The 27,828-nt window shown below is 39.3% G+C and overlaps 1 protein-coding gene across 1 annotated transcript in view; it reads right to left on the bottom strand.

Annotated features, from left to right (window-relative positions):
- LOC126419566 (5-phosphohydroxy-L-lysine phospho-lyase-like) overlaps nucleotides 1-27,828 on the bottom strand; it is a 133,458-nt gene that overhangs the window by 26,193 nt on the left and 79,437 nt on the right. Inside the window, exons 3-7 of the mRNA XM_050086757.1 lie at nucleotides 23,143-23,377; nucleotides 22,601-22,694; nucleotides 18,546-18,754; nucleotides 10,655-10,880; nucleotides 30-274 (exon numbers count right to left, since the gene is read on the bottom strand). Of these exons, the coding sequence (XP_049942714.1) occupies nucleotides 30-274; nucleotides 10,655-10,880; nucleotides 18,546-18,754; nucleotides 22,601-22,694; nucleotides 23,143-23,377 (1,009 nt within the window). The remainder of the gene's footprint in view (nucleotides 1-29; nucleotides 275-10,654; nucleotides 10,881-18,545; nucleotides 18,755-22,600; nucleotides 22,695-23,142; nucleotides 23,378-27,828) is intronic.

Raw genomic sequence — 27,828 nt, 5'->3', positions numbered from 1 at the left:
TAAAAGAGAGTTTCTTATGGGTTCCTGACCTGGATATAACATGCTGTGCCTCGGCTGTGGCTGGTTCCCTGGTCTCGCGGTCCCTGACCAGCTCGACTCCCACAAAGAGGCCGATGCCACGCACGTCCCCAATGATATGATGCTTGTTGGCCAGCTGCCGCATCAGGTTCAGCAGGTGGTTCCCCACCCTGGTTGCGTGCTCGCGCAAGTTCTCCCGCTCCAGAACATCCATCACTGCATTGGCGACTGCACATGACACTGGATTGCCACCGTACTGCAAAAAGTGATAACTTAATGTATTTTGTGTAAAACTTTCCATTCTTAAGGGGACTAGTACATGAATAAGTGCCAAAAGTCATTTTTTTAAATTTTGGTAATAAAAAATTATGTGTAGTTTTCTGAACAAGAAAAAACTCACTTTGAGGAAATTGTACCAAACTAAGCCCCAAAATTAGAGGAGTTTGAAAGTGTCCGCAGACATGAAATACTTTGAAACTAACTGTGCTGGATGTTCTGCTATGTTTCAGTGATGTTGCAGTCAAACAATTTAGGGTTATGGAATTTACGGGAAAGCCTGATGGACTAAATATGAAAAGAACTTCAACTGCCATTGACCACAGGAGACTCTTCAAAGCAGAGAATTCAGTGTTGATTAGATTAGATTTACTTTCATTCCAATTGATCCATAGTGAGGAGGTCCTCCAGGATGTGGAACATGTCAGAAAAACAACAATACATGACAAATATTTACAACTAAACAAATAAGCTAATGTACCATTCCACATCCACACTGGTAACCACCAGTGAAGCAGGAATAAGAAGAAGACATCTGAAAAACAAATGGGAGGTGGTACAGCACCAGTAACAAGATGAATATGTACCTGGGATGCATTAGTGTTATGCAGGGTAGGTAGAGAAACAAGCACTGAATTTCCTAGAAGTTCACTTTTTTATTTTCAGGTAGACATTAGTTAGAAACTATTAAAGACAGGGGGCTGAAATTTTATATACTGTCTTAAAATATACACAACTAGAAAGTATATTACCCTTATGACTTAAATTCGAAAATTAAAGACTGTTAAAGACAAAGTATGAGTTAATTACACATATTTTTGATAATCACTGTTAAAAAAATTTTTTGATTGTAATTTATGACAGCACCATCTCTTGAAAAGTCTTCTTTAAACATAATAATGTAAAAGCCTTCCAGAAAAATCAAGCTTCTAATTTGTTTTTATTTTGAGATATAAGCATCTATGCTGTACATAAATACACTCCTGGAAATGGAAAAAAGAACACATTGACACCGGTGTGTCAGACCCACCATACTTGCTCCGGACACTGCGAGAGGGCTGTACAAGCAATGATCACACGCATGGCACAGCGGACACACCAGGAACCGCGGTGTTGGCCGTCGAATGGCGCTAGCTGCGCAGCATTTGTGCACCGCCGCCGTCAGTGTCAGCCAGTTTGCCGTGGCATACGGAGCTCCATCGCAGTCTTTAACACTGGTAGCATGCCGTGACAGCGTGGACGTGAACCGTATGTGCAGTTGACGGACTTTGAGCGAGGGCGTATAGTGGGCATGCGGGAGGCCGGGTGGACGTACCGCCGAATTGCTCAACACGTGGGGCGTGAGGTCTCCACAGTACATCGATGTTGTCGCCAGTGGTCGGCGGAAGGTGCACGTGCCCATCGACCTGGGACCGGACCGCAGCGACGCACGGATGCACGCCAAGACCATAGGATCCTACGCAGTGCCGTAGGGGACCGCACCGCCACTTCCCAGCAAATTAGGGACACTGTTGCTCCTGGGGTATCGGCGAGGACCATTCGCAACCGTCTCCATGAAGCTGGGCTATGGTCCCGCACACCGTTAGGCCATCTTCCGCTCACGCCCCAACATCGTGCAGCCCGCCTCCAGTGGTGTCGCGACAGGCGTGAATGGAGGGACAAATGGAGACGTGTCGTCTTCAGCGATGAGAGTCGCTTCTGCCTTGGTGCCAATGATGGTCGTATGCGTGTTTGGCGCCGTGCAGGTGAGCGCCACAATCAGGACTGCATACGACCGAGGCACACAGGGCCAACACCCGGCATCATGGTGTGGGGAGCGATCTCCTACACTGGCCGTACACCACTGGTGATCGTCGAGGGGACACTGAATAGTGCACGGTACATCCAAACCGTCATCGAACCCATCGTTCTACCATTCCTAGACCGGCAAGGGAACTTGCTGTTCCAACAGGACAATGCACGTCCGCATGTATCCCGTGCCACCCAACGTGCTCTAGAAGGTGTAAGTCAACTACCCTGGCCAGCAAGATCTCCAGATCTGTCCCCCATTGAGCATGTTTGGGACTGGATGAAGCGTCGTCTCACGCGGTCTGCACATCCAGCACGAACGCTGGTCCAACTGAGGCGCCAGGTGGAAATGGCATGGCAAGCCGTTCCACAGGACTACATCCAGCATCTCTACGATCGTCTCCATGGGAGAATAGCAGCCTGCATTGCTGCGAAAGGTGGATATACACTGTACTAGTGCCGACATTGTGCATGCTCTGTTGCCTGTGTCTATGTGCCTGTGGTTCTGTCAGTGTGATCATGTGATGTATCTGCCCCCAGGAATGTGTCAATAAAGTTTCCCCTTCCTGGGACAATGAATTCACGGTGTTCTTATTTCAATTTCCAGGAGTGTAATTAATATGCTTTATTTCATTTACAACACAAAATACAATTGAGAAAAAAGTGAGAGATCAGAAGCTGTTGTTCATACGTCAGGTGGTTCCCAAAAAGATCTGTTGAAACATGATAAGCATTACATGGGTTTACAACTCTTTTTCTTTCAGCTGCACTATTTACAAAACTGACAAATTTTTCAAGATTTCATTTTTTGTTGATGAACCAGACCCCTTAAGAGTACTGGTACCAAAAATTGGCCAAAAAATGCTAAACTAAAATTTCATTGTTACGTATTGTAAGTGAGGTCACACCACAACAGATGAAAATTCTCTATCAATGGCAGTTGCCTACATATCAGGAAATCACGCTGAAGACAACACTGGCAGCCAATCTGTGCAGGCACTAGTCTATTCTGGGATGTCTTTCCTGTGATATCAGATGCTGTCACCATCTAAGAAATATTATGTTCAAAATACAATGGTCATTGTCCTGGGGGTTGCAAATGGAAAATATGTTCAGCCAACAGGACCTGTGTTGTGAGAATAACTGTCAATTATGGAAAACATCCCTGTAAATTGGTGGATTTTATTAGAATGCAGCTAGGATAGTCCTTGTATGGGGCTTCTTGTTGGCTTCATAAGCAATGATGGACTGTCAAAGATTTGAGCTTCAGATGGTAAAGTTCATGCAACAGTTGCTCTAGAGGATTTTCTATCACTGAAGACACACTTATTCCATCATAATCAAGAACACAGGCTCCAGTGAATAGTCTGTCCACTCAGTTAAATAGCCAGGTGCAAAGAGGTACTCAGTTTCACAAAAAAGACCTATTTTCCAGCAATGATCATAACCATCACAAGTCAACAAGGAGATCTGTGGATTAACAGCTGCCATTAACAGCGATTACTCATATTTATGGAAATGAGTGTAGGAGCAGCCAACCCAACCCAGGAAAGTCAGCTCAGACCATCAATGGAAAATCAAGTTTTGCTACTGTTACTGATGACCTGCCAGAAGAATTTACTGTCCTGCCACCAGTAGTAGCTGGCTAGACTGAGGAACAGTTATGGTAGTTGTTGATCTTCAGAATCGATTTTCAGGTGCATTCAGGTCGAGAGTGGAGATGAGGCAAACTAAATGTGAAAACCCTCGGCAGCACTGGCGAGTCATCCCCCTCATGTGGTCAAAACTCCCCTCCCTCCTCCCCATGGTCACAGCACCCCTCCCCCCTCCTGCCCTAGCATGTCAGTGGTCATACAGGAAGTTTACAACTGAAAGGTGGAGAATCAAAACAAAATGGAGATGACATCATTCAGTCACCAGTTAGTCCTTGGTCTTCCCCTGTGGTCCTCATGAAAGATAGTGCATGGCATTTGTGTGTCAATTTACAGCAGGTGCACAGAATCGCAAAAAAGGATGTATAACCGTTGCTATGAATTGATGACACCTTGGAATGTTTGACAGAAGAAAAGTATTTCTCCACAACAAATATCCAGGTTGGCTACAGGCAGATTAAGATTCATGCACTGACTGGGAAAAGACTGCTTCCCTAACATCTGATAGCCTTTTAAAGTTATGCCATCTGATCTGTGCAGCACTCCAGCACTCCTCAGCACATGGTGAAAAATTTCCTTTAGTATCTTAAAAAGGCAAAATATCATTGCTACAGGGACGACATTGTTTGTTATTTTCTCAAAGACATTTCAGAAACACCTAAGCCACTTGTCAGCTGTGATGAAGTGTGCCCTTGATGCAGGTCTTTGTCCTGTAATGATTCTGCTGTATTGGACAATATTTTTTCCTAAAGTTATCAAATATGGTGTAATACTGTTGATGGTACAAAGATGGATGTGTGATATCACAATTAACCTAAGACTAAGACTGAAAATGGTAGTGTGGAATATCTCTTGGTGAACCCACATTACCTTTTTGTTCACTATTCCACATACTGTGTATCCTCACTGTGCATTTTATGCATTCTTCCAGTAAATTAATAAAGTGTATTTTATTGTGGATTGACACTCCTACAGGTGGTGACATGGCAGATGACAAACCATCAAACCTGATGATATTGCCATTCACACCACCTCATCAGGACAGTCATTTGGTAATTTGAAGGAAGTGACAACTGTTCCACCGGTGGCAATAAATTTTGGACAGGTGCCAGGTACTTTGTGTGATTTGCAGCTTGTGGACAACTCACCAATAAGCTGTACCACATCTTCCACAGTGGTAGAAAAACATACATGCCACAACAACCAGACCCATGGTTCCAGCTTCTGGAAGTTTCATTTGACACCTGTGGTATTATTGATGAGAACCTAAAATTCACTCTGATGTTCAATAGTTTAGACACTCAAACCTAATTGTTATTGGCTGACATTGTGCATAACACACCATCGGTGTGCAAATACATGCACCTTATGGACAATGTGCTTCATCGAATACATAAACTGACAGAACTTTGAACCCAGCAAGTTTTGACAAGCAAATTTATCAGTCAGAAATCACCTTCTGCATTTTGCTGTAATCTTCAATCCCAGGTGACAGAATCTGAAGTGTCTGAGGCAATGTTCAACAAGTAGTAGTTTAACCACTCACCTTTTGCAGTGAAAATTGCTGCGGTTTCATGTAACACCACCAATTTACACTCACAGTTACTTATTGCTGACAAGATATATAATATGTTGTTATGTGATAACTGAGGTAGGGCCCCATGAATAGGGCGTGGTGTTGCAAGTGTAATTATGGTGCACACCTCTAGAGGTGAGTGGCCTCCACTGCCAGAACAAGGAGAATGACACTGCAACATCAGTACTGTCCAATGAAAATTCTGTTAAGTTTCAGTGGGTCCCTGCAGCCCTAAGCCTGCCAGACAGTAGAGTGATAGCTGTGACGTCAGTCAGCTCTTAAGACTGTTGGTACCACTCTTGATTTGGACAGGTCATTAGAAAATACAGCCCTCTGTGTAATGGCTGACAAGGAGGTGTAGGCACAACCAGTTGCTCTAATGTAGAATACCTACACTCCACCATCACAGCAACTAAAGGATCTTCCATTTCATGTGATATGGTGTAGGTTCACAACAGTCTTTCTCAAGAAAGCAAATCCCTTCATGCTATCAGAGACGTGGCTCTTCTGTCAACTCAACAATACACAGGTCACAATGTTGATACATCATATACTTATATGTCAAGCTGCATTTCCTGAAGAATTTAATTGACTGGGCATTGGATGTTAGTTTTCTGCCAATGATCTTCTGTTGCCTCCTGGCTCACTGCCATGAATAATTTTAAGATACCTACTTTTGGCCAGTGCGGAAAGGTGGTGAGTTTCAATTTCACAAAGAAATTGCTGTGGATCTTCGTGATTGCCGATGTCACCAAACTATTCATGGAATGGATTTTCTGCACCATTTTTCACTTTAATGTGTTGATACAGAAGGGTCACCTCCATATAAATGTTGAGATAGTTTACAGACATACAAGATGTTCAAGCATTCCTCCCAAAATAAAAAATGCCACTGTTTCAGATGTGGAAGCCTACGTATTCAGCTGTCAAGACAGAAGCGTCACTGAAAGATGAATTTTGTATCATAGTGAACACTGGCAATGAGTTGCTCAGGAAGATGATGGACTTACAGGAAGTGACAACAGATGTAGTCAAGACAATGAACTGTTAAGCATTTCAATTGCCATACACACGACTATCATAATGACAGTTAAACCTAAACTACAGAATTTAAAAGATGACATCACACCCTGTTGACTTTGGCCAACATAAAACAGCTCCTGGCACCTCTCACTGGCATGCCACAGAACACATGCATTAACATTCCTACTACAATGGGACCACTGACTGCTTTTAAACCTTCCAAGTTTGTATCTGGAAAGTGTACCAAAGTGAAGAAAAGAAAGAGAAAGTAAATGATTATTGTAAATTTCAAATGTCCCATACACATCACTCCTCTGTACAGTTCCTGGCATATTTGAGGGCCTGCCATACTCTGTATATGCTGACATCTCCAGACTGTTATCCTATTTGACACCAACAATAGGGCTACCCAGCTCCAGGCCTTCTCTTCTTATTACAACAACACAAGAATGGTAAATCCAGCCAAGTTTCAATCAAATGTTTGCTCTAGGCAGACGATGCTGTGAGTCAGGCAACTCACTGTCACTCGAGCCTGCATCAACTGACACAACCACCTACGAGGTTACACCTTTGCCAGACCAGCCTGAACAGTATGCTTCCCCAGTTTCTCCTGTTTTATGACCAGTCAGCATGAAGGCTGGCAGGAGCTTACGGCAGGACTACTCATTTATCCCAGGAGCTCCCCTTCCTAGGAGGGGGCTACTCACCAAACAGCAGCAGAAGAACACGCTTATAAAAGGTATTACAATTTGTGAGCTTTCAGAGCCAGTGGCTCCTTCTTTTGGCAGAAGGGTTGAGGGGGAAGGAAGAGGGGTGAAGGAAAAGGACTGGTTAGGTATAGGAAAAGGGATAGAGATCGGAAAAGTCACCCAGAACTCCAGGTCAGGGGATATTTATCGAACAGGATGAGAAGGAAAAACTCTGAAATTGTCATTTGTCAGGTAGTTCCTGCTTTATGATTGTTTGATGGTCATTATCAAAAAAAGTTTTTTCACAGATATAAGTTGAAATCATCAGCATATTTTAATGCATTATTTACCTATAACTTATAATTTGTTTCTACTGACACAATAGCAGAAATTTAATAATTTGTTCCATCAAATTTAATTCTCAGTTTCTCATAGTTTTGCATGCCAGTGAGTTCCAGCTGCACTACTTCTGTTGCTTTTCCAGGCAAAATGGCAAAGGGTTTGTTAAATAAATCTATCAATGGAAAATCCAGGAGGGAATGTAGCAATACCAATGGCAAAAAGCTTTAATTGTGAAAGTCTTTTTGTTGTGCCAATGTGCGACTCAACATCTCTGCTATAAATCAGTGAAACTATTTCATCGCATATACTTTTAAAGCAGGCTTACAACTTATTTGGCATTTTGTTGTAATCATGAAAATGAACATAATTGCCCAACTTCAGATGTGTTTAAAACACTCAAAAGATGTAGTAGGATCATAAAGCTGAGTAATCAATTGATTTTTGCCTTGAAGGCACTTATTTGACATATTTAAATGATTTGTAATGTTAGGAATGCTAAGTCACATAAACAAACCATATTTTTTAATTAAGAGATTTTTTTTGTCATGAAAATTTTTCTTTCATCAATTGAATTCAGAAACCAAACAAGAATTTTACCACAAATTAGTCGTCTCATTTCTGTGTAAAAATGGAGACACCAGATTTGCTGCTGTCAGTGTCTTTAAGAGAAGTTAAACTTTCATAAGATATGCAGAACCTATTTGCTTTGGGCACAAAGTCTCCTGGCGGATTATACGGTGTAATTAATTGTATAAAATCATCACCATACTCCCCTAAATGCTGTTTCAATAATAATACCAATACAGAATTAATTCCTACTATACAAGGTGATTCACCACTCATAATGCCTGCTAACTTAGTCATATTTAAATGAAAGTTTGAACACTGTCCCAGTGCTGTAGTGAACATATCACCACCCTTAATTTGCCCTGACAATGAACTCATTCCAATCAATTCATTACATATTTCAAGTATGTGTGTTATCCCATGTCCAAATACAATCATCTGGGTTGTGGAGGTGATGTCATTTGATTCAGCAGTAGCCTGAAAAATAACAAATTTTCTTTGAGCAAGTTTTTGTTTGATCCATGATATTTACCATCACTGCAATAACTCTCCTTTGCACAGTCATCCAGTTTAATTGAATTTTCTTGAAATATTTAACTGATTCCAGCCAAATGTTTTTAGCACCTGTTGTTGTTGTTGTTGTTGTGGTCTTCAGTCCTGAGACTGGTTTGATGCAGCTCTCCATGCTAATCTATCCTGTGCAAGCTCCTTCATCTCCCAGCACCTACTGCAACCTACATCCTTCTGATTAGTGTATTCATCCCTTGGTCTCCCTCTACGATTTTTACCCTCCACGCTGCCCTCAAATGCTAAATTTGTGATCCCTTGATGCTTCAGGACATGTCCTACCAACCGATCCCTTCTTCTAGTCAAGTTGTGCCACAAACTTCTCTTCTCCCCAATCCTATTCAATACCTCCTCATTAGTTACGTGATCTATCCACCTAATCTTCAACATTCTTCTGTAGCACCACATTTCAAAAGCTTCTATTCTCTTCTCGTCCAAACTATTTATTGTCCATGTTTCACTTCCATATATGGCTACACTCCATACAAATACTTTCAGAAAAGACTTCCTGACACTTAAATCTATATTCGATGTTAACAAATTTCTCTTCTTCAGAAACGTTTTGCTTGCCATTGCCAGTCTACATTTTACATCCCCTCTACTTCAACTATCATCAGTTATTTTGCTCCCCAAATAGCAAAACTCCTTTACTACTTCAAGTGTCTCATTTCCTAATCTAATTCCCTCGGCATCATCCGACTTAATTCGACTACATTCCATTATCCTCGTTTTGCTTTTGTTGGTGTTCATCTTATATCCTCCTTTCAAGACACTGTCCATTCGGTTCAACTGCTCTTCCAAGTCCTTTGCTGTCCCTGACAGAATTACAATGCCATCAGCGAACCTCAAAGTTTTTATTTCATCTCCTTTATTTCTTCTCCCTTCTCTCTTTAGCACCTATCTTGAAAAAAATGTTGACAAGATCTCCATCTGTAAATGGCTGGCAACTTTTTGCTATAGGCTGAGATATTTCAAAATTTATTTATGTTGCAGTTTCTGAGTCTTTAACAGATTCTCTGAGTATTGCATGCTGACATATAAATTCTCATTTCAAGGAATAAATTTTATGTCATGTAGTTCTTCTGGCAATTCAGAATGCAGACTCTCATACTGTCTCCTTAATTTGTAACGTAATGAATGAAAAATCTGTAATCCAGCAGGCAGGGATAATGCTGACTCTTTCCTCCCCTCCCTTCCCCTTCCCTCCTAGAGTATCTCTCACTATTTGCCAAAACACTTTTCATAGTCTTCCAGCAGCTGCTTCAAGCAAGATTTGCTTCTCCATACTCTCTTAACTCTGTACAAAATCCTACCATTAAACAAATATCTGTCCACCCACATAAATGGCCATTGCCAAACTGTAGCTAACCAAGTACTCCATCACCCAAATAAAAGTGTGCTCTCATTAAAAATGAATAAGCTTTTCTTGTGTTTAGGCTACTCCAGCAATTTCAGAAACTTCTGTTTTCCTTTCATTTCCTATCTCTCTCATTCTCTTAAACAAAGTGCAGAAGTTCTGAAAGCTCATAAATGACAGTAACTTATTTCCTTTTGCATATTTAATTGTTGTCATTTGCTCAGATAGTGTTAGTATTTGTTTCTTCAATTTATAACTGAAGTAATATTGAAATGTTCAAAAAGTGATAAACATCTCGTTCAATAAATACAGAATTAATCCTACAATAGTGATGTAAACTGAAGAAATGAATTAAAATTTGAGCTACAGCCAGGACTTGAACACGGGTCTCCTCGCTTCCATCATTATCATAGATAAAGATGAGACTTAAATGTCACAGGGAAAACTTGATTATAATTAATCCTGTGGAAAAGAAATGAAGACCATGAAACACGAGGAGTCTTAAGAAAGAGTCTTAATACAAGAAAGTGAAAAATGGAAGCATGCACATTTATGTTAGGAAGACTTCAAGCAAAATATACTTCTACAACTGAAACAGGTCTCTGAAGTTATTAAGATAAAAATACTTCTGAAAACTGAGACAAATTCTTCACTTTTAATTACTTATTGTGCTTTGATTATGTCACTGATTTTATGGTAATGTACAGCACACACATTCCATAAAGTCATTATTATGAGACTTAGCTAACAAAATGTAGCTTTCAATCTGTCCTGTAATTTTAATTAAGTGTATACTTACAGTATTGAAATATTCAATTCCAGTGTTCTGGAAACTTTGAGCAATTTCTCTGGTTGTAACAACTGCTGCCACAGGATGGCCATTCCCCATTGGTTTGCCAAGAGTAACAATATCAGGTATAACATCGTCACCTTGCAACTGGAATCCCCACCAGTGCTTTCCCACTCGGCCAAAACCCACTTGAACCTCATCTGCTACGCACACACCACCAGCTTCACGGACATGCCTGGTGATAATAAAAAGAATAAAATAAGGAAACAGTGAATGGTTTCATCACCAGTAAAAAAAAGATAAGAGCAATGATTTGTTATAAACACATTTCATGTAGAATCTTGCATTTCTTCCTTCTAGACATTTGACTTGATGGAGTACTGAGTAAATTAATGTCAAGTCATAAAATTGTAAATCTGGTCGCACTTGCAGATATAAACATCAACACTTTACATGAGTGCCAGGAAAGCAAATGTTTTACAGATTTTATCCTCTCTTGTGGGGCTAAAGATCAACATGAACTTGTACTCAGTGCAATAATAACACATACAGTATAAATGGTGTTCTATAAGTAATGCAACACTTTTTTCTCAGCCAATTTAGGTTTAAAAATACGAAATTTGTTTTAGAGCATCATGCAATATCCCCACCTCAGCCCGTATAGTTTCATGAAGTTCCAATAACTGGCGGCACTATGTGTAGCTTTCAAAATGACAACTGTAATGGAGGTGCATTTCAAGTAGAGAGCTGTCATTGAGGTTCTCTTGGCCGAAAGCCACAGAATCATAGGTTTCCATAGGCACTTGCAGAATGTCTATGGAGACCTGGTAGTGAACAAAGCATGGTGAATCACTGGCTGAGGCATCATTGCAACAATGGCACACAGACCTGTCCAGTCTTCCATGCGGCAGCCGGCCAGACACAGCTGTGATTGCTGAAATGTCAGAATGTGCAGACATTCTCATTCAAGGTGACCAATGCATCACAATCAAAAACTTCACTGTTCAATTGGTCATCTCTGTTGGTAGTGCTGACACACTTGCCCATCAATTGTGGTACACAAAGGTGTGTGCCCAGTGGGTTCATAACTGTTCAGAATATCGTAAAGAGCAGTGAAGGACCATCTGTGCAGAATTGCTTGCATGTAATGAGGCATCACTTTGAACCAGAAACAAAGTGGCAATCCATGGAGTGGCACCACACAACTCTCCTCCAAAGAAAAAGTTCATAGCCGCACCTTCAGCCAGTAAAGCCATGATGAAGGCTTTCTGAGACTCTGAAGGGGCTATTTTGTTTGATGTCATCCCTCATGCCTTAGTGATCAGTTCTGAAATATAATAAACTGTGTTCTTGAAGACTGTTTATTCCCTGACAAGTTGAAACTCGCTGTAGTCAAACCCTTGCACAAGAATGGGAAAATAAAGCATGTTCAGAACCACAGACCTATTGCTCTAATCTCAACACTCAGCAAACTGATTGAGGAAATAATATTAAAAGGAATCTTGGAACATTACAACAATGCTAACATCTTAAGTGATTTCCAGCATAGTTGCAGAATAGTTCAAACTACCACAGCATCTGCAGTACTGTTTGACCATTATGTACTTGAAAAAATTAATTAAACGTCCCAAGCAGCAGGAGTATCCCAGGACCTCTCAAAAGCTTTCAATAGAGTGCATCACGAAGCACTCTTTTCAGAAACTGCAATGAGCATTGTCACTGTAAAATGTATGCAATTGCTATAAACATTTTAAAGGTAGGCAACAGCGTACAGAAACTGTGTGTGATAATAAAGGAGTATTGGAGAGGAGAAGGTCAAGAATTAGAAATAGATATTTGGTGCTCCTAAGGGCTCTATTTTATTTTTATTCATATATTTCCCAAGTTCTCTGGATCATAAGTGTTTGATCACTTTGTAAGCTGATGACATATCTGATGTCTATTGTGCAGACAGAGCTTGGCCTTATTGAACAGATTATAAATTTTATTAAAAAGGCAAGAGCTCACTTTAAAAATGACAATATGAAAGTTAATGTAGAAAAAATGAATATTATTCACTTTAAAGAGAGTATTCCAAATAGGTATAATACTGTGAATGATGAGATTCTGTCAACAACCTATTAAGAATATACATTTTTGGGTTTATACCTAAGTGACCAACTTTCATCAAAGCAGCAAGTTGAAACTGTCTCCAAAGAATAACGTCCAGTTTATATGTATGGTGGAGATTATCACCACACATTAATTCTGAATACCTGAGGACTGTATATTTTGGGTTAGTATATCCTTTCTTGTCTACTGGAATAATGGCACGGTGGCAGAGAGAGGGGAAAGAAAGGGGGGGATGTGCCACACTAATATGAAAAGTGTTTTAATACTGCAGAAGAGGGGCTTAAGGATCATACCAAAAATGAAACAAAGAATGCCTTGTAAAAGTCTGTTCACTAGTTTCAGTAATCTCCTCGTTTATGCAATGTATATGCTACACATGATTGTGCTAGTGAAAGAAGAAACTAAGTTCAAAAATAGCAACCCTAAAATTCACAACCTTGAAACTATGCTTAACACAGACTTTCATATGATCAACAGAAGATTAACTTTAATGGCAAAAAGCATATATGTCAAAAGAGCTGTTTTAGTAATTTGTTACCTAATTGTCTTACAATGTTGTGTGGAGATACCTTTAAAAAATGACTCAAGAGCAGTGGCTTATCCATAAATGCTCTTACAACTTGTATGTAACATGACTAATATTTTAAACAATGACCTATTTCTAGAAATAATTGTAATAGTAAATTGCATGTAACACCGACTGCTCATTATCAAACAAAGGAAAATCCAGGATGGAATGTAACAGTATTGTGAAAGTGAAAGTTGTCACTCACTATATAGAGGAGAAGCTGTCACAGACAGGCACAACAAAACGACTGTCACAGCTTGCTTCAGTTGCCAGAGACTGCAGTCACATGTGTGTGAATTTTGTTTGTGTGCGTGAGTGTGTGTGGGTGTGTGCATGTGCATGCATGTGTGTGTCATCTATTTCTGATGAACGCCTTGCTGGCCAAAAGCTTATTTGTGACAGTCTTTTTGTTGTACCTATCTGTGACTCAGCATCTTCTCTATATGGCAACAGCTCATCATGGAATAAATTATTGTCCTACTGTTTGAATTATTTAAATATAGCACATTGTAAGAAGTAATGCTGTAACTTATACTTTCATGACATTGCACATGCATGTAAAATTACATGTTATGACCAGAGAATAAATTAGAAACATAAACTATGGAATGCCACAATATTTAGTACTCTGTCTGCTCTTCCTTTTGCACATTAATTAAAGTATTATACTTTCATTCATTCATTTCATTTTCATTTTATTATCTTCCTGTATATCATTTACATGATGTAGGAATTGTCACAACAAAGTTATCATACTAGTACAAGTACTACAGACATAATAATGGAATATCACTTTCAAGGCATTTTTTAAAAGTACAAATTTAGACATATAAATTAAAATTTTTGGCAATAAATTTACACAGAATCAAAGTACTCATCTACGTCATAGAAAGTTTTGCTTAAAAGGTAATTTTTAAGCTCAGTCTTAAATTTTACTTCATCTATTATTGCCTTCATGTACACTGGCAGAGCATTGTAGACTTTTATTCCAAAATAACTTACATGCTTTTGGGTTTGTGTTGTTCTTACCCTTTCTACATACAAATTCTTACAAGTTCTAGTATTATAATTATGGCAGTCCTCATTTGTACGTAGATTTTTAATATGTGCTCTTGTACACAGAATGCTTTTATAAATATACAGTGATGGTATTGTGAGTATTTGCAGTTCTTTGAAAAGGGGCCTACAATGAGTTCTTGGAGAGTTATGTGTTATGATTCGTATAGCTCTTTTCTGAAATTTGAAGATATCTGTTAAGCTTGATTTAGTTTTACCCCAGAACACTATGCCATAAGACACGATGGACTGAAAGTAAGCAAAATACACTAGTCTAGTACAGTCTGTGCTGCATACTCTAGATAATATCCTCAATGCAAAACATGCCGAATTGAGCCTTTGGGATAAGTACTTGAGATGGTCTTTCCAGCTTAAGTTTTGATCAATGTGCATGCCCAAAAACTTTGTGGATTGTACACTCTCTATCTTCTTATCCATTAGTTTTAACTGGAGGTCCATATCTTGAGTTGCTTTGCCATACTGTATATAATTTGTTTTACTTAGATTAAGTGTTAACTCATTAGCATTAAACCAATGTTGAATATATTTCAGGACTATATCAGTTGTGGTAGTTAATGATTTTTTATCATCACTTATAATTATGCTAGTGTCATCTGCGAACAACATTATTTTGGTAGAAATATTAGGATTTTTTATGTCATTTATATAAAGCAAGAATAATAAGGGACCAAGAACACTGCCCTGTGGGACACCTATTTCCAATTTCTTTGCATCTGAGACCCACTTGATTTTCTGATTTTTATGTTCTGCGATGACTTCTACTACCTGAGTTCTATCTTGAAGGTAAGATTCAAACCACTGCTTCACAACTCCCCTTACACCTATTGCCTCCATCTTGTTTAACAGAATTTTGTGGTTTACTGTATCAAAAGCTTTAGATAAATCTAAGTTAATTCCTACTACACATTTTTTAGTGTCGAGACTCCTGACAATCTCTTTGGTATAGGCATGGATAGCTGATTCTGTGCTGTGGCCCGAGCAAAAGCCATGTTGATTGCAGTTTAGAAGTTTGTGAGCATCTAAGTAATTTATGAGTCTGGTTTTCATTAATTTCTCTAGAATTTTTGAAAATGATTGGAGAAGGGATATTGGTCTATAATTTTCTACCTTGTATGGATCTCCTTTTTTAAACAGAGGTCTAACCTTAGAGATTTTCAACCTCTCAGGAAAAACACCTTCACTGAAAGACAAATTGGCAATATGTACCAGGGGCTTTATAATTTGTTTGGCAACTTTTTTTATTATTGACACAGGCACTTCATCCACACCTGCAGACATTTTTGATTTTAGACTCTTTATCACCTTTAATATTTCATTATCATTTGTGGAAGTTAACAACATACTACTGTCTACTTTTGGGGCTGTTAATTTCTCATGTTTGGTAAAGTTTTTACTTAATGACACTGGTACACTTAAAAAGTAATTATTAATGTAATTTGCCAGAGTTTCATCTTTTAATTCAATATTTTCACTATTTTTTAGTACTATTTCCTGATCCTTGAGGCCCTTACCTGTTTCCCTTTTCACAATTTCCCAAATAGTTTTTGATTTATTGCCTGATTTTCTTATTAATTTATCATTGCTTAGTAATTTTGCTTTTGTAATTACTTTTCTATATATTTTTTTGTAATTTGTTACATATTCTTTAAACTTGGTGTCAGTCCAACTTTTCAGTCTATAGTTAAGCATTTTCATGGTCCTGGAGGAATTTCTAATACCTGTTGTGATCCAGGAGTTAGCAAGTGTATGCCCAAATGTGTTTGTTTTGACAAGTTTCTTAGGAAAACACATTTCAAAATTCAACATAAACAGGGAAGAAAAAACATTATATGCAGTGTTTGTGCTAGTTTGTAACAGTACTTCTGCCCATGATTGGTTAGTCAGTGTATTTATGAAGTGACTGCAACTATTTGTGGAGAAGGTTCTTTTGTACATTTGGTATGAACTATTTTTGGTCACAGGGGCTATGGAAAATTTAAGGGTAAGTGCATTGTGATCAGATATTCCTAGGTCAACATTTATTACATCTATATCTGTGGCATTTATATTTGTGAAGATATTATCTATGAGACTTTTTGAAGAGTTTGTTATTCTTGTAGGGTTAGTTATATGTGGATACAAATTGAAGCTATGTAAAACATTCAGGAACTGATCTTTGGATGCACCTTCAGTCAATAAGTTGACATTAAAATCTCCACTTATAATTATTGTTGATTTTTTATGATGTAATATTTTGAGCAATGCCTCTAACTTATTTCTAAAAATTTCAGGATCACCACATGGTGATCTGTACACTGACATTATTATTAATTTACTCTTTTGCATATTCAACTGTATTGCTGCAGCCTCAAAATGTTTTTCTTCATTCAAGGATTCAGTTACAGTCATATTTTTAACCTTTACTCCAGGTTTTACATAAATGCAAACACCACCATGTCTTGTTTCCTTCCTGCAAAAATGGCTTACTAATTTGTATGGAGAAATGCAAATATTTTCTAGTTCATAATTCATGCACCAATGTTCTTGAATGCAAATACAATCTATACTAGCTTCACTGGCTGCAATCTCAAGTTCTAATATTTTATTTTTAATGCATTGTATGTTAAGGCTCATTATTTTTAAATTATTGACATTAGATTGAGAGGAGTTTGTACTCATGTTTCCCAATGTTACCGGCTGTTCCTTGCTGAGGCTGGGTACTAAAAATCCTTAAGAATTCCACGTTTCCTGCTCCTTGTGTTTCTTACCCCTGGACGTGTCACCATACTTGTTGTATCTGTAGTTGTAGCTGCTGTTTCAGTGGATGCTGGAGGTGTTTCTGAAGCTGATGATTCAGTGGATGTTGGAGATGCTGCCAGTTTTGATGCTGAGTCTGGTTTTGTAAGTGATGTTCCAATTGATACTGGAACTTTTGCTGAAACTGTATTTTCGTTTAAATCTTGAACTACATTTGGCACTGACGTTACTGTGGACGTTGAAGCTGCGTATGAAGCTGATAAATGATGCTCCGATGGTGTTGATTTTTCTTCTGTTGATGATATCTGAGTGGCATTTTGTACCACTGTTCTTGCCTCTGTTCTTCTGATTGATGGACTAGTCACAGATTCTGGACTTGATTTTGAACCTGCTGGGGAGGGTGGTACATCTGCTGCTGATGATAATGGTTCAGCTGTTTTTGATGATTTCGACACTACTGACAATTTGGCTGATGTGGCTGCTGTACTGGACGACACTTCAGATTTTTTTACTTCTTCTAACGTCAAAGAATCTTCTGTTGCTACCAATGATTGTGGGACATCAGCTCTTCCTATTTCCACTAATGTTGATACTTTAATAAGTCCGTTTTCAGACAGTGTAATAGTGTTTCGTTCTACTTTAGAGTCTTTAATAGCATTCGATATTTCAGCACTCATGGCTTCTTTCCCTTTCATGTTTCTGTGAAGTCCATGCTCTGTAAAATGCTCTCTGCAATCACTATTTATCCCAACGTATGTAGCATTAGGATAACCTCGACATATCTTAGTGAAAATTCTGTTGGCGGTAATAATCTCAGTATTCACGCAAGAGTTTACCATGAGATCATACCTATGAGGGATACTAAACTGTAATGTTTGTGGAACATGAACATGTAGCAAATAGAGAAAGGGCTCAAACTCAACAATACTGTTCACACCCAAAGTTATCTGAAAGTTGATTAACTTTGAATTCAAAGACAGCCTTTGTGATGAACATAAGAATGACTGCCTTTTATAGAGACATAGCATGAATGAAACCACCAAGATTTAGGCAATGGATTTTTTATAAGTTTTTTGGATAAGTAAAGAAAAAACAGACCTACAAGAGATGGAGATCAGGTGTAAAACATCTGGATGTGTGAACCACGAAGGAAGAAATGCAACATCAAAACCTCCCAGATGAACCAAAACTTAAACAGGGAAGACAAGTCCCGCATAAAAAAAGAAGTACACTGGTCTATATGCAAGAGTCAGAGAAAAATGTTCATAAAAATAAAGATTTGAAATATCATGGCCCTTGTGTGTCCAGAATGAATAAAGTAGTAGTATAACTCCAAATTTCTGTACCTTTTTGAGATAATTGCCTTAAATAAAACTGATCATTACTTAATTTTAGTGATCTGCTAACCTGAAGGCTTCACGTAGGTAGTTTTGTGGTGGAATTATCTGCCCACCACAGCTAATCAGACTCTCAATAAAGAATGCACATACTGAACGACCATCATCCCTGATTTTCCTGCAGATTTCCTTGACGTCTCCAGCGTACTTTTTTCCCATGTCTTCTCCAGGGTAGTCAACATCTCGGTATTTCCCTCTGTAAACATCTGGGCAAGGAGCCTGAAATGTATCAGAGAACTAACTTATTGTATGTTAGTGGAACATAGTTCTCACTATAATTTTTTTTAGCTAAAATAAGTTTCATTAACAATATATGTAATGAACATTTGCTCATTATCAGACAAATTATGAGCTCTAATATTTAAGTATTATTGATAGTTACCTGTTATACTGACTTTGTATCTTAATGTGAAAACTTGCTCAAATTTAATATGAACCCTAATTGTTTGAGCTAAAATTATATTTGTTTTATTTAATACACTAATGGAAAATCCTGGATGATGGTGTTGTTTGGGAATACATTGAATACATTCTTCCACAGCCAGTGTTAGGGCTTCTTTTGTTTATTGGTTTAATTCATCCAAAAATCTTCATGATTGTGGGATGGGTCATCATGCATTTACAAATGGCTCTGAGCACTATGGGACTTAACATCTGTGGTCATCAGTCCCCATGCATTTACAAATATCACACTGGAAGGTGTTCACTAACATTCTTGTGCACGTATATCTGTACGCTTCTCTCTCTCTCCCTCTTCCCCTCCCTCTCCCCCCTCTCCCTCTCCCTCTCTCTGACACACACACACACACACACACACACACACACACACACACACACACACACACACACACACACACACACACGTGTACACTAGAGGAAATGTTTATAATAATATTGCAGCAAATTAAAGTAGATGAATTTTGGCTTTATCTGGAAGAGAACTTACACTAGTTGCAGTAGGAAATATTGAACTTGGTTGTCTAAATTCCCCCGTTATAAATGGTTGGTGAAAGCCTGTGACCAAAAAAACAAGTCTCTTGCATTTCAGATGTTTTAAAAATTCATATGTGCATACAAGTGTTCTAAGAGGAATGGTCTTAGGGTTTAATTAAACAGTGAACATGATGAAATATTTATTATCTTTTGAGTAAGACTATTGTAAATTGTGGTGCAAGTTTTGAAAGCTGATGTCTTTACTGGCTGTATATTGAAACTTTAATTTTGCCATGTATCATGTTCATGGATATTTAAGTATTTATATATGTCTTTTAAATCCTTTCTCATATACTTAAAAATTTTACTATATAGATACTGAATAGTGGCAGGATTGAAGACTTTTGATAAAGGTACTTAGAATGACCCAGACAAAATAAAAGCAGTCACAGATTTTCCAACTATTTGGCAGGTTCATTGTGAGAAGTTTTGTCAGAATGAGCTCATACACCAGTCGATTCGTGAACAATTTCTGTAGCTAAGTATATCTCTTGCAAGTACTGCTGCATGCAGAGAGGTGTCAAAATTTTCCTGTATCTTTCCTTTTCATTAGTGAAGCACAAATATCTTCTCCAGTTCTAGTAATGTATGACAAGAATACCAGGACAGAACTTCACAATGATGCTAGCAGTTATGGGATAGGTGCAGTTCTAGTGCAAATTCAGAAGGGTATTGAAAAGGTGATAACTTATGCTTTCAGGATACTCTACAAGTCTGTGAAGAACTACTTTACATCTGAGAAAGATTGCTTTGCAGTTGTCTGGGCCATTAACAAGTTTCAGCCATATCTCTTTGGCAAACCATTCACCATTGTTACAGATCACCATTAACAGTGCTGGGTGACTAGCCTGAAGGATACATAAAGTTGGCTGGTGAGGTGGGCAATGGGGCTTCATAAGTACAGTATCATAGTTGTTTACAAAAACAGACACAAGCACAAGAACACTGACTGCCTTTCAAGGTACACTTTGGTGGAACACAGCAGTGTGGATGAAATACCATTCATCACTGAATTAAATGACATTGTTGCTGAACAGAGAGATGATCCAGCACTCCTGAAAATCTTAGAAGCTTTGAAAGAGGAGGAACCAACCAAAGGAGAGATTCAGTTAATGCATAGACATCGCATAAGTGGAACTATGATCCAGTGGGCCAGAAATGGTTGCTCATCATCCCACATCATCTGCCGTCAGCTATCCTGAAGTATTTCCGCAATGCTCTAACATCTGATCACCTAGGGTTTGTAAAGTCTCTAGATAGAATCAGACACAGGCATCCCCAGCCAGGTCTCTACCAACCCTTTAGAAACTATGTGAACCACTGTAAGGAATGCCAGTGATGGAAAATCATGCTGCAGTTACCTGATGAGCATCTGGTACCAACCCTGCTTGCAGCAGTGCCATTCCAGTGAATTACAATTGACCTCTTGTGGAGGTTTCCGAATATGACAAATGGAAATCAGTGGATAATAGTCTGCACTGACTATGTTACTAAATATGCAACCACCAAAGATGTGCCAATTGATGAAGTTCCAGAAATTGTAAAGTTTATTGTAGAAGATACTTTGAAGCATGTAGCACCCTGTGTGTTGATCTCTGAATGTGGAAAAGCTTTCCAGTAAAGACTAGTATCAGAGTTAATTTTATGTTGTGACACCACCCACAGTGGCCACCAACCACAGAAATATGGCTTCCCAGAATGTTTTAATAAAATCTTGGTAGATATATTCTCTATGCACATTAAAAAATCATTTCACAATGTGGCACAAATTGCAGCAAGACTTTAACACACATCCTTCTTCAAGTTATTCTGAACAACCTTTCAGCAGCAGATTGCTTAGAAAGGTACATTTGGAACGCTTGTGAAAGTAAGAGATACCCTTAGTCCAGCCCAGAATGTCAGTTGGTGAAGAAGGGAAAGAGAGACAAACAGTGGACCAGATGACATTGGAAATTCATTGTCATATAATACACATCATTTGGTGTCCTCACTAGGCAATCCATGACAAAATGAAATAATTCCATCTCCCTCCAGATGTTGATATAGATATGGTCATCCCAGACTGTGATGTACCTCACATTGACAAAGCCCACAGCTGTACGTGACTTCAATAGACAGACCCTCTCAGATACATGCACAATCACGTGGGCAGTACAGGTGCCATGTTTCTCAATTTCTATTGGTTTGTAACTGGACAGTTCTCCAGGTTTATGACGAACTTGGCTTCCAGCCTCAGGCTGTATCGGGCCACAAAACATTCAGAGCATTTGCTCAATTTTAACAGCCCTGCCCGAACTGGACTTGTGATTAATTGCAATGTAGCTGCTCTTGTAAGTCACTCTCATGATGAAGTCACTAATGAAATATTCTGTGAGACACTAGATATTACAGTTCTGCTAATATGTGGATGACATTTGGTGCCAAGATTGTTGTTGATACCATGAAGTCTACTCAAGGATTGCCCCCAGTAGTAGTTGTGTGCTGGAATAGGCTATGTAATGATCTAACAATGCTTTAGTAATGTGAAAACCAGAAAGAACATATGCTTTGAATAAAAATATTTGTACTGAAATACTATAAAGTCACATTTTGCCTTTTGATCTTAATAGGAACTGTAACATTATTAGCCCTGTCATCTGAGATGACAAATTTACATCTCCAGGGCTAAAACCATGATTTCATGAACAAAACACAGACTAGATCATGTTGGTAAGAGAAATGTTCAGAATCAATCACACGTCTTGACTGATGCACAAAGTTCCAGTAACTAAACATTTTTTAAAAATCTCTGAGATCACATAGAACAATACACCTAATGCCAGCACTAATGTTTAGACATTTTGGCCAGTCTGGGCTTATGGTTGCATGAGGATACTTGGACAATGCTGTTTACTACATACAGAATTACATCAAACCACATCTGTTATCGAGGTGTGGAATAACAAATTATTATGACAAAGCTAACTAATATTTTATCATTTGAAATTGTTTTTTATTTTATTTTTCTGTGTAATGACTGGAATTTTCTACTTAAAAGACATTTTATACTAGGAAACTGCTTTCTGTACTTACCACATGTACCCATTCAGGCTTCCCCTGTCCTCCTGGCTTATTGAACTTGTACGGCGAGATGTCAATCAGGGAGGATAGATGACCGTGGTACGCACTGCAACAGGTGTGCGTGTACACTCATAGAATCTCTCCTACAATAGGAGGAGAGGGAACAGGGATAGTACTGAACAAAGCCCTATTGGGAAATTCAGCTAAAATTATATATCCAGCTAGCTAGTGAAAAAGGATGTAACGCAACTCCAACATTCAAAGAATGTTGTTAACTGTTGATGTAGTAGGATGACTATCTTCTTATCACTGCTTAATTTTTTTATGCTGAAATCAGAAAAACAAATAAAATAGAGGGATTAGTGCCAAAGTACTCAGCAACCACTAGGAAAAACAATTATTTTTTTAGAAATAATACCAAAATGGCTGCAAGTTGTGGTTTGATATTAGTTTAGAGCACCAAGTGGAGTCCATCACCTGCAACAAGCTCAAGAGTTTTCTGCACAGTTGGCAGAGAGTATTTTGACACAGAGACATACGAGAAGCAGACTTACTGGTCCACAGTGACGACATTGTGGTTGCCAGTGTGGGTACGGGCGAGCCGCAGTGCCAGGTCGTTGGCCTCGGAGCCCGAGTTGACGAGGAAGCAGACCTGGAGTGGCTCGGGCAGTAGGCTGGTGAGTTTCTGGGCGCACAGCACCAGGCTGTCGTGCAGGAAGCGGTTGTTGGTGTTGAGCAATGACAGCTGGTCGCACGCTGCTCGCACCACCGCTGGGTGGCAGTGCCCCACTGTGGGAGGAGAGAAACATCCCAGTCTAGTCACTCATTCATATACGATATTCCGCAAATGCCGTCATGAAGGAGAGCCTTCCAGATTGTGGAAGAAACAACTTTGAATAGGACCTGACAAATAAATTATTGTCAAACAATGGAAATTCCAGGTTTGAATAACAACAAACTCTGGTTTACCTTCAAAACAACTAAATTATTGTGGTATCAAGGTACACAAATTGATTTTTGTGTGAGGTAAATTGTGTCCAGTCAGTGTGTTGTTGGGATCATATTTTTTTTTTCTTTTCTACTGTAATATTGAAATATGACTATAAAATGCAATGACCTTCAAAAATGTCTTGATCAAATGTGTTCCATTCGCCATAACTCCTACAAAGACCTGTACAACTGAGAATCACTAGAGAAATGTTGAGTGTTATTCACATTGCATCCTGAGATGTTTCTGTAGTGATGGGGCACCTCCAGTACTAATGGCAGCACAAGATGTAAGGTAAAACTAAAATTATGGCAAATCAGAGAAAACATTATACAAAATTATAAGATTTTGATTCTCTGGGTAGTCAAGGTCTTCAGGTGTCCATAACCCCAACAAGGACACTCAAAACCAGACCTGTATCTGTTTTGTGCAGGTGTGCAGTAATAAGTTCATTTCTGACTGTTAGGCAAGTGTGAAAGCAAAAACAATTTGTTGGTTTACTTCTAGCTGGACATTATTCCTCTGGTTGAAGTATGATTCTAAGCATTTAAGGTTGTCCACTACCTTCAACTTCATTTGTCCCACGTGTAAATTTCCAGGCACATTGTGGTTCATCTTTCTACCTAGCTCCATTCCTTCTGTCTTTTCTGGTTTGATTCACAAGCCCACTTTCCCTGAACTCAAATCCTCCTCTTTTTTTTTATCATTTCTTCTCTCTGCTCTCATACAGCTATTATATCAACTGCACATGCTGATACTTGCAGATTTCCATTCAGATTGATGCCCTTTCCTACTCTTTTGATCATGTGACTAAACTTTTTCAAGGGGACGGCTTGATAATATGGGTGACAACACCTCACCTTTTTGTACCCCAGTTCAACCTCCACTTCCTTTGACATTCCTGACTGACTGGCACAGAAGAGACTGTTAATGATGTTTTTCAATGTATTACTAAGTGGTCATCTGGAAATCAGCTCTCCCATAATTTTGAAACAAACACTCGACTACAGCTATTGTTGAGGAATGATGGTGGACATATTGAGCATTTCCTGTAAAGAACATCATCTTTGATTTGTCTTACTTTGTTATGCTATTCTGATCAGATGAAACCCCAGCTGTCGGACATGTTTTTATCTTTTGTATTTTTTTGGTTCTAATAAAACCCCATGTCATTCCAAGCATGTGTGTCAATTTGTACCTCTCTATCTACTGACTTTTTGATCACCCGGTAGATCTTGCTGGAAAGAAAACCGCTTTTGTTTTAGTGACTGCTACCCCAACTCGCGTACCATATCAGTGACACTCTCACCCCCATTGCGCGATAGCACGAAACGAGCTGCCCTTCTTTGCACTTTTTTGATGTCCTCCGTCAATCCTACCTGGTAAGGGTCCCATACCACGCAGCAATATTCCAGCAGAAGATGGACAAGTGTAATGTAGGCTGTCTCTTTAGTGGGTTTGTTGCATCTTCTAAGTGTTCTGCCAACAAAGCGCAGGAGAAAAAGTCAAGTAAACATGGGGGTCTACGAGCAGTACTTCATCTTCGACTCTGTGAAGTAAATCTCTTCTACTTAAAGCTCTTTGCCTTCCATATTTTGGGAGGAGGTAGTATGGACCAAAACAAGAGAAAGTTGCCTGCTAAACATGGGTTCTAAAATGCACATCTTAAGAGTTATGAACACCTATTCAGTAGAAGAGTGAACAAGTGCTCAAAGCGCTTAAGGTATACACTATAGACCCAATGTATACTGGACGCTTTATTCTTGTTGTGGTCGACACTACCAGGAAGCAAAGAGCTTGCAATAGAGGAGATTTATTTCACGACATCCAAGATGAAAAAATGCTCATAGATATTGTGGTCTGCTCTTTAGAGCCCATGTTTACTAGATATTTGTTGTTTGGAATGATCGTTTCTGTAACATCCCTGAATATTGAGTTCCTCCCAGGATACAAAGTATAGAAGTGTGGAATCATATCGAACTCCTTCCGAAGTCAGGAAACACGGCATCAAATTGGATGCCATCTAATGAACAAAATACGAACGTATGGAATATCAGACTAGGTTTGTAACTGGATTCAGGAAAACACAGCATGTCATTCTTAACGAAGAGAAATCTCATCACGTAAAAGCAACTTCTGGCATACTCCAAGGCAGTGGTATAGGTCCATTGTTGTTTCCAATTACTGTATAATATAGTGCTGTTCCTGATTTACATAAATCACCTAGGTGATAATCTGAGCAGCCCCCTTAGATTGATTGCAGATGACGCTTAATTTACCGTCTAGTAAAATCTTCATACGATCAATTCCAATTACAAAATGATCTAGAGAAAATTTCTGTATGATGCGAAAAGTGGCAAGTGGCACTAAACAAAGAAAAGTGCGAGGTCATCCACATGGGTACTAAAATAAATCCGATAAATTTTGGGTATATGATAAATCGCACAAATCTAAGGGCTGTCAATTCGATTAAATACCTAGGAATTACAATTATGAGCAACTTAAATTGGACAGACCACATAGACAATATTCTGAGGAAGGCGAAACAAAGACTGCGCTTTGTTGGCAGAACACTTAGAAGATGCGACAAACCCATTAAAGAGACACCCTACATCACACTTGTCCGTCCACTGCTGGAATATTGCGACTCGGTGGGCGATCCTTACCAAGTGGGATTGACGGAGGCCACCGAAAAATTCAAAGAAGGGCCGCTCGTTTCGTGTTATCGCGCAGTAGGGGTGAGAGTGTCACTGATATGATACGCGAGTTGGGATGGCAGTCACTGAAACAAAGGCGGTTTTCTTTGCGGCGAGACCTATTTACGAAATTTCAGTCACCAACTTTCTCTTCCGAATGCTAAAATATTTTGTTGACACCCACCTACGTTCAAATGGTTCAAATGGCTCTGAGCACTATGGGACTTAACATCTGAGGTCATCAGTCCGCTAGAACTTAGAACTACTTAAACCTAACTAACCTAAGGACATCACACACATCCATGCCCGAGGCAGGATTCGAACCTGTGACCGTACCGGTCACACGGTTCCAGACTGAAGCGCCTAGAACCGCAGGGCCACACCGGCCGGCCCCACCTACGTAGGGAGAAATTATCATCATAATAAAATAAGAGAAATCAGAGCTCGAACGGAAACATTTAGGTGTTCCTTTCTCCCACGCGCCATTCGAGAGTGGAATGGTAGAGAGGTAGTATGAAAATGATTCGATGAACCCTCTGGTATTTAAGTATGAATTGCAGAGTAACCATGTAGATGTAGATGTAGAAAGTGGGAAGCTTTATCGGGCCGATAGTGTCGTGTAAAGAGAAGACTAAAAACTAGAAAATTGTACAGATATGAAGGAAGACGTTGGGAGGATCGACACTTAGTGCATGGATTGACAGTCGAGCCCGAAAGTAGCGAATATAACATATTGCGCACAAATATGTGTGAATATCCCTTGCTGTATGACAGACGAATGGCCCTTGAAAGCAGTCACATCGATTAAATTTCTGGGCGTATGTGGAAGGAGCGACCTGAACTGGAACGACCACATAAAACTAACTGTAGGTAAGGCAGACATCAGACTGAGAGTCACTGGAAATGTTCGGGAAGTATAGTCCACTCAGGAAGGGGTAGCTGACAAAATCCCTCATACAGTCATACGTGAATACCGCTCGTCAGCCTGCGATCCATAGTAGATAATGTTGAAAAGGAAATAGGGGGTAAGCAAAGAAGAGCATGCGTTTCATTATAAGTTTCTTTGGTAGCGTAAGATACTCATCCAACTCCGGTGGGAGACGTTACGTGAGAGTCATGTGGCATCGCGGAATTCTTTAAGATTAAAATGCGAGAACGTATGTTCCTAGAAGAGTGAACCAACAGTTAGTCTCCTACGTGTATATCCCGAAAAGACCATGAAGCGAGTGTTAGCGGTTTCCTTTCTCTGCTCAGTGGTTAGCACACTGGACTCGCATTCGGGAGGACGACGATTCAAACACACGTCCAGCCATCCAGAGTTAGGTCTTCCGTGCTTTCCGTAAATTGCTCCAGGCAAATGCCAGGATGGTTCCTTTGAAACGGCACAACCAATTTCCTTCCCCATCCTTGATACAACCCGAGGTTGTGCTCCATCTCTAATGACCTCGATGTCAACGGGGCGTTAAATTCAATCTTCCATCCTTCCTTCTTTCCTTCTTTTCTCTGCCGGCACGACAGTGAACCGTTCTTTGGCAGATTCATTGTGCCCCCGATCC

The sequence above is a fragment of the Schistocerca serialis genome, chromosome 1 (genome assembly GCF_023864345.2).
Source record: "Schistocerca serialis cubense isolate TAMUIC-IGC-003099 chromosome 1, iqSchSeri2.2, whole genome shotgun sequence".
In the NCBI taxonomy this organism is placed as follows: Eukaryota; Metazoa; Arthropoda; class Insecta; order Orthoptera; family Acrididae; genus Schistocerca; species Schistocerca serialis.
The sequence above is the reverse complement of the archived record's forward strand: the minus strand, read 5'-3'. Positions and strand labels throughout refer to the sequence as shown.